The following is an 11250-nucleotide window of genomic DNA, read 5'->3' on the forward strand; positions in this document are numbered from 1 at the left end:
ACTCGACATTGAACATAAGGTGTAGGTAAACCTAAATAAAGTCTATAATTTTGCCCTGTATACCTCCATACTTACTTACACATCATTTTCTATATAGACCTAAGCATACAGCCTTATATAACATGCAAGTATTTATATACCCAATGTCATTACAGTTGAACCTGAAATTTGAAGTTGAAGTTCTTTGCAAGAACCTCAACATAGACATCAATGATATTAAAGCTGTCAACTATCTCAGGGATCCTGAGATCAAATTTACCATTGATTGTCAGGTAGTAATACTTAATGTATGTGTTATTTGCACAAGGTGCAGGCATTATAAGTTTGGCAGTGCATTTCTGGTTTTAGCATCCTATTAGTGTATTATAAGTGATATATTAGGATATAAATAGGCGTTTTTAACTGTAAGTGTGTTTTAACAACTGTTGTTTTGTTGCTACATGTTTACTTTTGGTTTTAAATATTTTTTAATCTTCGCTACTATAATCAAAGTGAAACATAAAGTTTTTACTATTATTTTAAACTTATACTCCAACCTTTATTACCCATCCAGCTTTCCACATCTAAGAAAGAGCCCGGTACATCAAGTAAGCCTTCCACACCTTCAGAACAACCTCAGTCAGAATTTAAAGTACTACCAAGGTATGTAGAAAAAAAACAAATTGGACCATTACGCCTATTACGTTTGGCATTCTTATATGATACAAAAAAATTAGCATTGTAATTTAAAACAGCAATCAGTGTTGTTATATAATACAAATAATACTTATCCCCCATTTTCCCACTTTTACCCAGGTCCACCAGCAGTGCAGTGATGGGTCTCGGAGCACCCTCCATATCTAGTGGGTTCCCACCCCCATCTATAGCCCCACCTCCGTCATTATCGCAACCCCCCCAACTACCCACCCACCAACCCCTACCAGCGATGACACCGCGTTTCTCATTCCATGATATCAATGTTTACTCGATCGCAACCCTACAATCCCACCTTACTATTAAGATGGAGGTATGTGGTGTGAATTTAAGACTATAAATCACCATTTTTTTTGTATTTTTTTATCTTACTCTATTAAAACAAAGTTTAAGACGCCCTTAGGATAAGAAAGTCTTATACATACATGATCTATCTATACAAGTGTGGTTCTTGGATTTACGCCAGATTAGGTCCATCACCCTTACACTCAAACTGTTTTGGTATGTACAAAACAAATGTTTTCCACAGCATTAATGCAATGTCTTTAATGAATGATAGATAATTATATATCCTCTTACAGCGGGGCAGCAACATGCCCCCTTTATGAGTTACAACTTTGTGTGTGATTGTATAACATACAGAAGTAGCACATACTAACTATCAAACAGCATGTAATAAATTGAACACCAACCTCTCAGCTTCCACTCCTACAAGCCCAACCACAGTTGAAAGCTTGCGTCCGACCCGCTGTAGAACGAGGCGTGCAGGATCTACTGCAGCCTATTGTGGAGAGAGCTATCAAAATTGCTCTTACTACGTGTGAACAAATTGTGAGGAAAGATTTTGCTCTCGATCCTGAAGAGTTTCGAATGAGGACAGCAGCTCATCATATGGTAGGTTTTGTTTGAATACTTTTGTTATGGATTTTAGGGTCTGTCTATTGTATATAGGTGTGGTCTATGTCTCTGCTTAGCTTGGTATAGGATATGGTCATCTAGAGCTCATTTCTCATTGATTAATGTGTATATATACTTTAGCTATGCTTATTTTTATAGACACCGAAAACAACAATGTTTGAAAAAGTAAATCTGTTACCTTGTGTTTAATTTACTTCAACATTCACAATGATATGTTCTCCTTTCAACAGGTTCGCAACTTAACAGCAGGTATGGCACTAATCACATGTCGCGAACAATTGTTGCAAAGTATTGCTAATCATCTAAAGCAGAACTTTGGACAAGCTCTGACCAGGGTGAGATAATTTGATGTGGTAGTGTGTCTGTTTTATAGGAGGGAGATGTTAAAACACGAGTTCATCATGTGTGTTTGGTTTATAAGAAGACACACGTGTTATAACTTGACAATGGTGTTAACTCAACATTTGGTGTATTAATGTACAGTTTATGTCTGATGTATAAGACAACACCCATGTTATAACTTTGCATTGAGCATGAGGTTTATGAATACGCCATGTTTGTGTTGGTCCATAAGAATACACCCATGTTGTATCATATACAGTAACCACGGAACTAATTTACCTTATATTGGCCAGCATCCGCAGTCAGTTCCACCACAACAGAAAGAGATGATTGAACAAACAGCGAACATGATCGCTGCAGATAATGTAGAGTTGGCTTGCTGCTTCATACAGAAGACAGCAGTGGAAAAAGCAATCATGGATATGGATAAACGAATGGCAACGGTAAGCTTTGGATTCTAACTACTTTATATAATAATACACAGACGCATAGGTGTAATAAATTTCTGTATGTCACTTCAATTTAAAAGACCAAGACATTTTGGCGGTGTATTAATCTTTACAAGTAAACATGAATATTGGTGAAATTTTATACAATTTTAAATTATACCTTTGCACTTTTAGCTGCAGTAGAATAGTATTGTTTAATTTAATTGTTCATTATCACATAATTCTAATTCAGCTTGAATGTTAATTATCAACAAACTTTAAATAGTTGTAATTATGTTAAAACATCATGCACCACTAAATCAGCTTTTTACATATAATAACTTCCGTTAAATAAAATTTGTAAATACATATCCATATTGTTGAACACAGGAGTTTGAATTGAGAAAACACGCAAGGCAGGAAGGAAGAAGGTATTGTGATCCTGGTGTGCTTACTTATCAAGCTGAGAGGATGCCAGAACAAATAAGATTGAAGGTAATTTAAAACCTAACGCAACCCTATCCCCTAAATATGCATATTCTGCCTTTCTATATCTCAAATATACCTTTAATATAAGTGTGAAAAAGATCTTTCTTTGTTCTGTAAACTGTTTCTGCCATTTGGAGAGACATTGTCAGGGTTTGCACTTTGCAGTTAAATGTCTGGTACAAAGTGTACGCCAACAATTTTACAACATAAAGCCTAAAACTTTTTCACTTTCTGCCTATAATACATGAACCTGGCTGCAACCAGCCAGAGGAGGGTTTGTAAAACAAGAATTTTATATGTATTATATACACAAAAAAAATATTTTTTTAACCTTTTATTCATGTTTTTTTCTCAGAGCCTCACTGACCCTATAATTTTCTTTTTTAAATGTATTTTTAAAACCCCATTCTTTTTCTGGCCCCAAAAACCATGCATATCTTGTATAGGTTGGAGGAGTAACTCCACAACAAACAGCTGTCTATGAGGAGTTTGCAAGGTGTGTGCCTGGCTTCCTACCAAGCAATGATTCATCCCAACCATCGGGCTTCCTTGCTAAACCCATGCAGGTAAGTTTGTCTATAGTACTGTAAACTTAATTCTGAAAACCTAAAGGTATACACTTTCACTTTCCATGCTTAAGAATTTACTTTAAACAAATGCAACAGAGAAAATATTTACTCTTTGGAAACTTTGTAACAGATTTAGCTTTAAACTTTAGTTAGAAAGCTTAGTGATATCAATTTCATTTCTAAAATTGACATTAATGATATAAGTTGATATTTATTTCCCTTATTTCCCCCACAGGCTTGGGGGGCAGTTGATGACATCACACAAGTATATGATCGTTGCATTGCAGAGTTAGAACAACATTTACAGGTTGGTAAAGTCACTATATTGTATTTTATTCTTCATACAAATAGTCTCCATCCTGGTAAGCTAATAACGTAACAAAAATTTAATATGGTTTTTCTGTTCTATATGGGTGAGGTTATATTTTAGGGATAATTCAGGCTATAGGATTAAAGCCAGGTTTAGCCCATTACCCGAACAACCGATCTGGTTGGGTTTAGGTGTTTGTTGGGATGAACTATGGATTATTTTACTGATTAATGCGATGCAAAAATTTTCGGGCAGGCCTTCCCTGCCAGGCCAGGTTTGACGCCTATGGGCAATATATGACTATACACAGTGGGCAAAAATATTTTTACTACCAGCGCAAGTTATTTTATATTTCATATTTATATGCATGCAAAACAATAACAATTGTTACATCACAGTTGTTCGGAGTATCTCCCACCAGTGTCCAGTTCTCCCAACTACAAACACTGCATGAAGCCATCATGTTAGCTAGGAATTCAAGGGAGATTGTCACAGCTCTTGCTTTGCTACAGAAAGCAGTTGAAGGTTTACTTGATGCTTCAACACACACAACTACTGATCAAGAGGTGGGGGATTTGTTGCTAATGTTTCTATTCTTACATGAATTCGTGTGAAAATGGTTTACATATTGTATGGGTGAGGTTTTGGCACACACAGTAAAGCAGTATAGAAAACCTGGAACTTAGGCTTGATTCACCTTCATTTCCTATGTAAATGGCTGTTACAGCACTATGAAAAAATGATTTTTTTCATTCAGATTTTTTGTAATTTAAAAAAAATGAGACTGTTTTAAATATATAGAAAAACAGTTGTAAATTAACCCCCCACCCCTAATTTTTCCCTGCCGGTGCCGTTTATCATAACATATTTTATCACACAGACATTGGCAAGGTACCGTGAATGCCACGTGCTTGTTTTAAAAGCCCTTCAAGACCAAAGAGCTTACGGACCACAATGGACAAACAAACAAGTCACTCAATGCCTCATTAACCATAGAGATGAATATAAATATAATGTGGAAGCTGTGGAGTTGTTAATACGAGCACACCTGGTTAATATGCAGCAGTATGACCAACACCTTGCGCAGGTTAGTGGGAAATTACCATTTTATTCTGTATGGTATTAGGCCCTTGTCGAAAACCTGGGATTTAAGCCACATTTGGCACATTTTCAATTGAGTGCTGTACTTTTGTACTGGTACATCGTACATGTAACCAGGATTTGGAAAAGCTCAAAAGTTTTTGGTTTATAAAACATAGATTTGCCCTGACACACAGGGTGCTACAACCCGATGTTAGCGTCTTTGCTACAGCACCAGGCAATATATGTTTCTATGCTTATTACTATAACATATCCAGTTACAATAATCTATTCTTACAGTCCATGGAGAATGGCTTGAACTACATGGCTGTTGTGTTCGCGATGCAACTTGTTAAGTTGTTCCTCGTGGACGAGAAACAGAATTCACTTGTTGTGGAATCGGATATTTACAACACTGTGGATGTGCTGAATAAGATCAACACTATTTCAAGGGGGGCTGCTCCAGAGGGGTAGGTTAAAGTGTTTGTTGTACCACCAGAGTGGTAGGTTACACATTGCATACTTTATATTTATATCATATGGAATTATACTAATCACTTTTAAACACACCCAGACTCTCCCAACTAATGGAAATGGTGAGATCCAACTATGATTCAATCCTTGATAAAGTTCCAGGAGGTCCAACACACATGATGCATTCGGGCATTTCCCAGGTTAGTATTAAACGATAATATATTGGTTTTAATTTTATTGTCTGTGCGATTATGGTAGTGAAGATAAAAAACTATTGAAAGCAAAAAGACAGGATATAGCGACAAAACACGTTTACGCTTATACATTTAATTGAAGAAGCGTGGTCGCTACAAAGTATTTTATAATTTACATGCAGAATAACCAAGTATTTAGGGAGGTTATTCCATTACAAGAATATATATTTTTTTTTACTTAGTAAAACATTTCTCATTATTATGTTATCATATAGGCTGTATCGTTACAGTTCATACTTGAAATAATGCACTAACGATGCACCAGTGAAATGTGTTTTAAGTTAAAATACTTGATTTACTATATAACCAACCACCCCAGGCAAGGGAATATGATGATCCACCGGGTCTACATGAGAAGACGGAATATTTATTGAGGGAATGGGTCAATATCTATCATAGTCCAACATCTGGACGCGATTCTACTCGTGGTTTCTCTGCATTTGTACAACAGGTGTGTGTCTTAATGTGCATGTGTTTGTGTGTATGTCAGTGTAATATGTGTAACTAGCTGTGTGTGTATGTTTGTTTTTAGAGTTGCTAGTGAAACCTTTTTTTATTTTAAAAAACATTATATTTTATGGGAAATCTAAATTACCTTTTTATACAGTAGGTATGTATAATTTCTACACCTTTATGTGTGTTTGGTTTTTATGTATGTGACTTAATAATCTACATATTGCACACAATTTTCCATATTATAAACCCCTTATATTTAGATGCACCACCAAGGCATATTACGCACAGATGATCTGATCACTCGATTCTTCAGACTTTGCACTGAGATGTGTGTGGATCTTACTTACAGGCTGCTACAGGTAAGACTTGGAATCCTTGTTATGATACATAGTTGATTGCCTAGAGTAGCTAGTTGCCTGGATTACCTGATTAACCTGAATTTTTAGTGAAAACACAGATTTTTGATCAGTTTCAATATTTCTGTTGTATTTACATAGCCGATTGTTTAAGTATTGGAAAAACTCTGGCTTAGTTTTTTGGGTGTTGCGGTAATGAGCCAACTCTGGTTGAATCCCTTGGTGTTGGGGAAATGGACAAGCTCTTACTTAAATTTTTGGGTGTTGGGGTAATAGGCCAAGTATGGTTCAAGTCCTAGATCCCCTGGACCTCACCAATGTATAATAGAAAAATCCCCTATTAAATAAACCCATTAAACCACAGGAATCCAATGTGAGTCCATCCCTATTGAACCCAACCCTGGTCCGAGCTAAATGCTTCCACACACTTGATGCGTTTGTAAGGTTGATTACATTGCTAGTGAAGCATTCAGGGGATGCTGTAAACTCGGTTACCAAGATAAACCTGCTAAACAAGGTATGTTTTTGGTGGTAATTGTAACAAATTTTACAAATTATTACAATTATAGCTATTATATTTTTAGCTAATTTTTTTTAAAAGGAAAAAAATACTGTTTATTTTTAGATTTTTACATAGAATAAATGTAAATATTGCATGTTGTTTTTTTTCTATTATGACATCACAATTTTCCTTCTTACCCCACAACCCCCAGGTTCTTGGTATAGTGGTTGGTGTACTACTTCAAGACCATGATACAAGGCAAACAGAATACCATCAAATGCCCTACCATAGAATATTCATTATGTTGTTCTATGAGCTTAATGCACCAGAACATGTACTGGAGTCGATCAACTTCCAAACACTGACTGCATTTACGTGAGTTGCCAATACCAACTGTAGTATTAAAGTAATGAATGGTTTGTTTTAGTCGTTATATTGTATTTGGGTAAGGTTTTTCACAGGGCCTTGGAATTCAGGCCAGATTTGACCCATCACTCCAACACTCAGGGATTTAGGCCAGATTTTGCCCATTACCCCAACATGATTTATTGTTACTTATCTCTTAAAAAACGTTAGCAAAGGTCCTGTTATTTAAAAAACGAAAAATACTAGAATAGAAGTGTTCGTTTATTTTTCCATGCATTAGATTCAAACCACCACATTAACCATATATTGATCTTCACAGGAACACATACCATATTCTGCGTCCAAGTAAAGCTCCAGGGTTTGCATTTGCGTGGCTTGAAGTTATATCATACAGGTCTTTCATATCACGAATGTTGCTTCATACACCTCAGCAAAAGGTAAAATACAGGAAATGAATAAATGTAACTTTTTTACGACAGTCACTATAACACTGGTGTTTTATTTCATACACCTTGTGCCCACTTACGAGTTACCACGTATGTAACATTATTAGGAATTTACTAAAAACATTTTAATTTTTTTCATTTTTCTTCCGAAAATTTATACAGTGCTTTATGGTATTATTTTTTCGTAATTTATTTAACCCATATCTATATATATCCAATGCACCAATACATATATTAATCTTAACCATCTTCTACCACAGGGGTGGCCAATGTATGCTCAACTTCTGATTGATCTGTTCAAGTTCTTGGCTCCGTTTTTACGAAACGTGGAACTCACCAAGTCAATCCAGATATTATACAGGGTAAGTTGCATGTAACATCACGTATAATAGCAGAATGTATTCTATGGTTACTGATTTTATACCCATAGCTGTAAAAGTTAATTTTGAAATAAACTTTATTCAAAACAACTGGCTCTATACCTATAGCTGTAAAAAGGTAATTTTTAGCTTAATATTTAAATTGACAAGCTTTCTACTTATAGCTGTAAAAGTTTTTTTAAAACTTATTATTTAAATCAACTGGCTCTGTACTTTTAGCTGTAAAAACATAATTTCAAAACATTTAAAACAACTGGAATTGTAGTTGTAACTGTAAAAGGTTTATTATTAATCTAATGTGGCTTTATGCTTACATCTGTAAAAATGTAATTTTAAAAAATTTAAAACAACAGGGCACCCTGCGGTTACTTCTCGTACTTCTCCATGATTTCCCCGAGTTCCTATGTGATTATCACTATGGCTTCTGTGATGTCATACCTGCAAACTGCATTCAGTTGCGAAACTTGATCCTGAGTGCTTTCCCTCGTAATATGAGGTTACCCGATCCATTTACACCAAACCTTAAGGTAAAGTTTTGTTTATATATTTTGTTTTTATTTATATATTTTATTTATTTATAATAAATTGAATTAAAGATTAATGATCTTATTTAAGCGCAATGTTTATTACATATACAGTAAAAGTGATGTCCCGACCCAATCTATCTAATTTTTAAGACCTATATTTTAAAAGTAAATTTTCAGGAGTGGTGCAACCCCTGCAAAAAATATAAATAAATTTTAACAAAAAACTGCAAAACATGATTGAATCTCAAATTATAAAGAAACATTTTAACTACATGCCTAAATCCAAAGCGTTTTTTTTTTATCTAAATCCGGAACGTTTAAACTATAAAAAAAATGTGTTTAAACTTACATTAATTTTGTTAAAGATTAAATTTCCTATCCTTCATCATATAAACCTATTTATTTATATTCACACATCATGTATATGCTCCCACAGGTTGACATGCTGCAGGAGATCAACGTAGCACCTCGCATACTAACAAACTTCATTGCTGTCATGCCAGCTCAATTCCAGAAGGATCTTGATAGTTATTTGAAGACAAGAGCTCCCGTTACCTTCTTATCTGACCTGCGTACCAATCTACAGGTAACATGAATGAAGATATCTTATTTATCGTCACCTAACGGTGCAACGACAGTCGATATAATACAGCTCTGTTTCAAACACCTCGTGCCTGCTTACGAGTTACCGTGTATGTGTTTTTTTTTTGAAATTTTTTCTGTATTTTTAATGTATTTTTTTATGTGTTTTTAATGTATGGCTGACAACTCATAAGCGACGCTGTATAACATTTCATTGATCACCTTATTTGTTATTAAATTACTTCAGATAAGCAATGAGCGTGGCATCAAGTACAACGTACCTCTTATTAATTCACTCGTTCTCCACGTTGGTACTCAAGCCATTGCTTACATTCATAACAAGGGAGGTTCTCCATCCATGGCAACAATCACACACTCCTCGCACATGGATATCTTCCAAAACCTGGCTGTGGACTTGGATACTGAAGGTATGATGTCATGAATAGGAATGTAACTTGCTTTATCCTCACGTAGGTGGAAAACGATGTCATTATTACACAGGTGTTCAGTTTTATACACCTTGTGCCAGCTTACGAGTTACCACGAATGTAACTTTGTGGATGATGGATATGTATGAGTGATAATTTAGACAACTCTTTAGTGACCGCTGGGTTGGAGCAGTTGCCGTTGGAATGGTTGAACTATTATGTCTATTTTTCCATGCAAAATTGATTCAGTCCTATTTTAACTTTGTTTTCAGGTCGCTACTTGTTTTTGAATGCTATCGCAAACCAGCTGCGTTATCCAAACAGCCACACTCACTACTTTAGTTGCACCTTGCTATATCTGTTTGCTGAGACAAATCAAGAGTCAATTCAAGAACAGATCACAAGGTGAGTTAATCTTTATATAAAAGGAAACATTAAATTAATTTCCTAATAAAAACAAGTTATTAAAATTTAAATAATGGGCCAACTCCAGTCTAAATTCTAAGTCACACCAAAGGACTTTGCTGTACCCACATAGAATAGAACGTTTTGAAATGACCAGGTCCTGATATCTATTTTCAATGACAGTCAACTTTTTCTTATAGACTTAAAAATATATCATATGTTATCATACATTAAAGTATGGTTTTCCTTTAGATTATACCTTTGGCATAAAGAAAAACTTGTAATAAATGATGCTGCTGTACTTTCAGCAACTTACAGTGTTACCAAATCTAAACAATAAACATACAGAGTGTTGCCAAACCTTTTAACTTTTTAACAGAGTTTTGCTTGAGAGGTTGATTGTAAATCGTCCCCACCCATGGGGATTGCTCATCACTTTTATCGAGCTCATTAAGAATCCAAACTTTAAGTTTTGGAATCATGAGTTTGTGCATTGTGCACCAGAGATATCTAAGTGAGTATTATATATATGTATTTTATTTTATTAATACTTTATTTTATAAACAGTTGTTCGCTTATTAAACTTTCCTATTGAAGTTCATATTTTTACTAGGTTTTAGTGCTTTAATGTCTCTATTTTAGCAACATTCATTGTTATAGCATTGTATACTCTTATACACTCTGCTAACTTATTAGTAATCAATTTATGTGTATAACTTTAACTTAAGCTAAAATATTGATAATGACCAATAGGTTAAAGCAAAATTTAAAAAAATTGGTAAAAGAGCAGAACGTTAGTTGTCTGCCAAATTTAGACCGTGAGAAGTACTTTTTGTTTTACCCTAAATTCACAAATTCCAAATTATTTTTACAGACTGTTTGAGTCAGTAGCCCGTAGTTGTATGGGAAAACAGTTCACTCAGCAGGGAGTGACAGACACTGCTACTACAGTGATTAGTACACCTGCCACTGCTGTGCAAGCTTGATTTACGGACTGTTTTGTTGTGCTGCTTTTTAATTGTGTAAATAAATTTGGAGATGCAATTGTGATGTTTTTCTTTATTATATAATTGTTCATCAATAGGTGTTTAAATTCTTTTGAGAGCAATGTTAGTATATAATGTCCATAGACTGGTAACGAGGCAAAAACTAATTACTGAAGCTGAAAAACGTTTATATACAGACTCTCGGTTATAGTAGATTTGTTAATAATGTGTGATAATCATGGAATTGACGATCTGACTT

General features: G+C 34.8%; 1 protein-coding gene across 1 annotated transcript in view; it reads left to right on the plus strand.

Annotated features, from left to right (window-relative positions):
* Nucleotides 1–11049, plus strand: part of LOC100182575 (CCR4-NOT transcription complex subunit 1) — a 25201-nt gene extending 14152 nt beyond the window's left edge. Inside the window, exons 28-52 of the mRNA XM_026834659.1 lie at nucleotides 40–272; nucleotides 554–642; nucleotides 796–1006; nucleotides 1393–1587; nucleotides 1842–1946; nucleotides 2247–2396; nucleotides 2772–2876; nucleotides 3317–3436; nucleotides 3675–3746; nucleotides 4148–4315; nucleotides 4630–4836; nucleotides 5130–5299; nucleotides 5404–5503; nucleotides 5877–6008; nucleotides 6274–6372; nucleotides 6734–6886; nucleotides 7083–7246; nucleotides 7557–7674; nucleotides 7944–8045; nucleotides 8417–8590; nucleotides 9027–9176; nucleotides 9420–9600; nucleotides 9873–10005; nucleotides 10385–10519; nucleotides 10880–11049. Coding sequence (XP_026690460.1) covers nucleotides 40–272; nucleotides 554–642; nucleotides 796–1006; nucleotides 1393–1587; nucleotides 1842–1946; nucleotides 2247–2396; nucleotides 2772–2876; nucleotides 3317–3436; nucleotides 3675–3746; nucleotides 4148–4315; nucleotides 4630–4836; nucleotides 5130–5299; nucleotides 5404–5503; nucleotides 5877–6008; nucleotides 6274–6372; nucleotides 6734–6886; nucleotides 7083–7246; nucleotides 7557–7674; nucleotides 7944–8045; nucleotides 8417–8590; nucleotides 9027–9176; nucleotides 9420–9600; nucleotides 9873–10005; nucleotides 10385–10519; nucleotides 10880–10991 — 3578 coding nt within the window. The 3' untranslated portion in view covers nucleotides 10992–11049. The remainder of the gene's footprint in view (nucleotides 1–39; nucleotides 273–553; nucleotides 643–795; nucleotides 1007–1392; nucleotides 1588–1841; nucleotides 1947–2246; nucleotides 2397–2771; nucleotides 2877–3316; nucleotides 3437–3674; nucleotides 3747–4147; nucleotides 4316–4629; nucleotides 4837–5129; nucleotides 5300–5403; nucleotides 5504–5876; nucleotides 6009–6273; nucleotides 6373–6733; nucleotides 6887–7082; nucleotides 7247–7556; nucleotides 7675–7943; nucleotides 8046–8416; nucleotides 8591–9026; nucleotides 9177–9419; nucleotides 9601–9872; nucleotides 10006–10384; nucleotides 10520–10879) is intronic.
* Nucleotides 11050–11250: the final 201 nt, after the last annotated feature.

The sequence above is a fragment of the Ciona intestinalis genome, chromosome 5, assembly GCF_000224145.3.
Source record: "Ciona intestinalis chromosome 5, KH, whole genome shotgun sequence".
Lineage (NCBI taxonomy): Eukaryota > Metazoa > Chordata > Ascidiacea > Phlebobranchia > Cionidae > Ciona > Ciona intestinalis.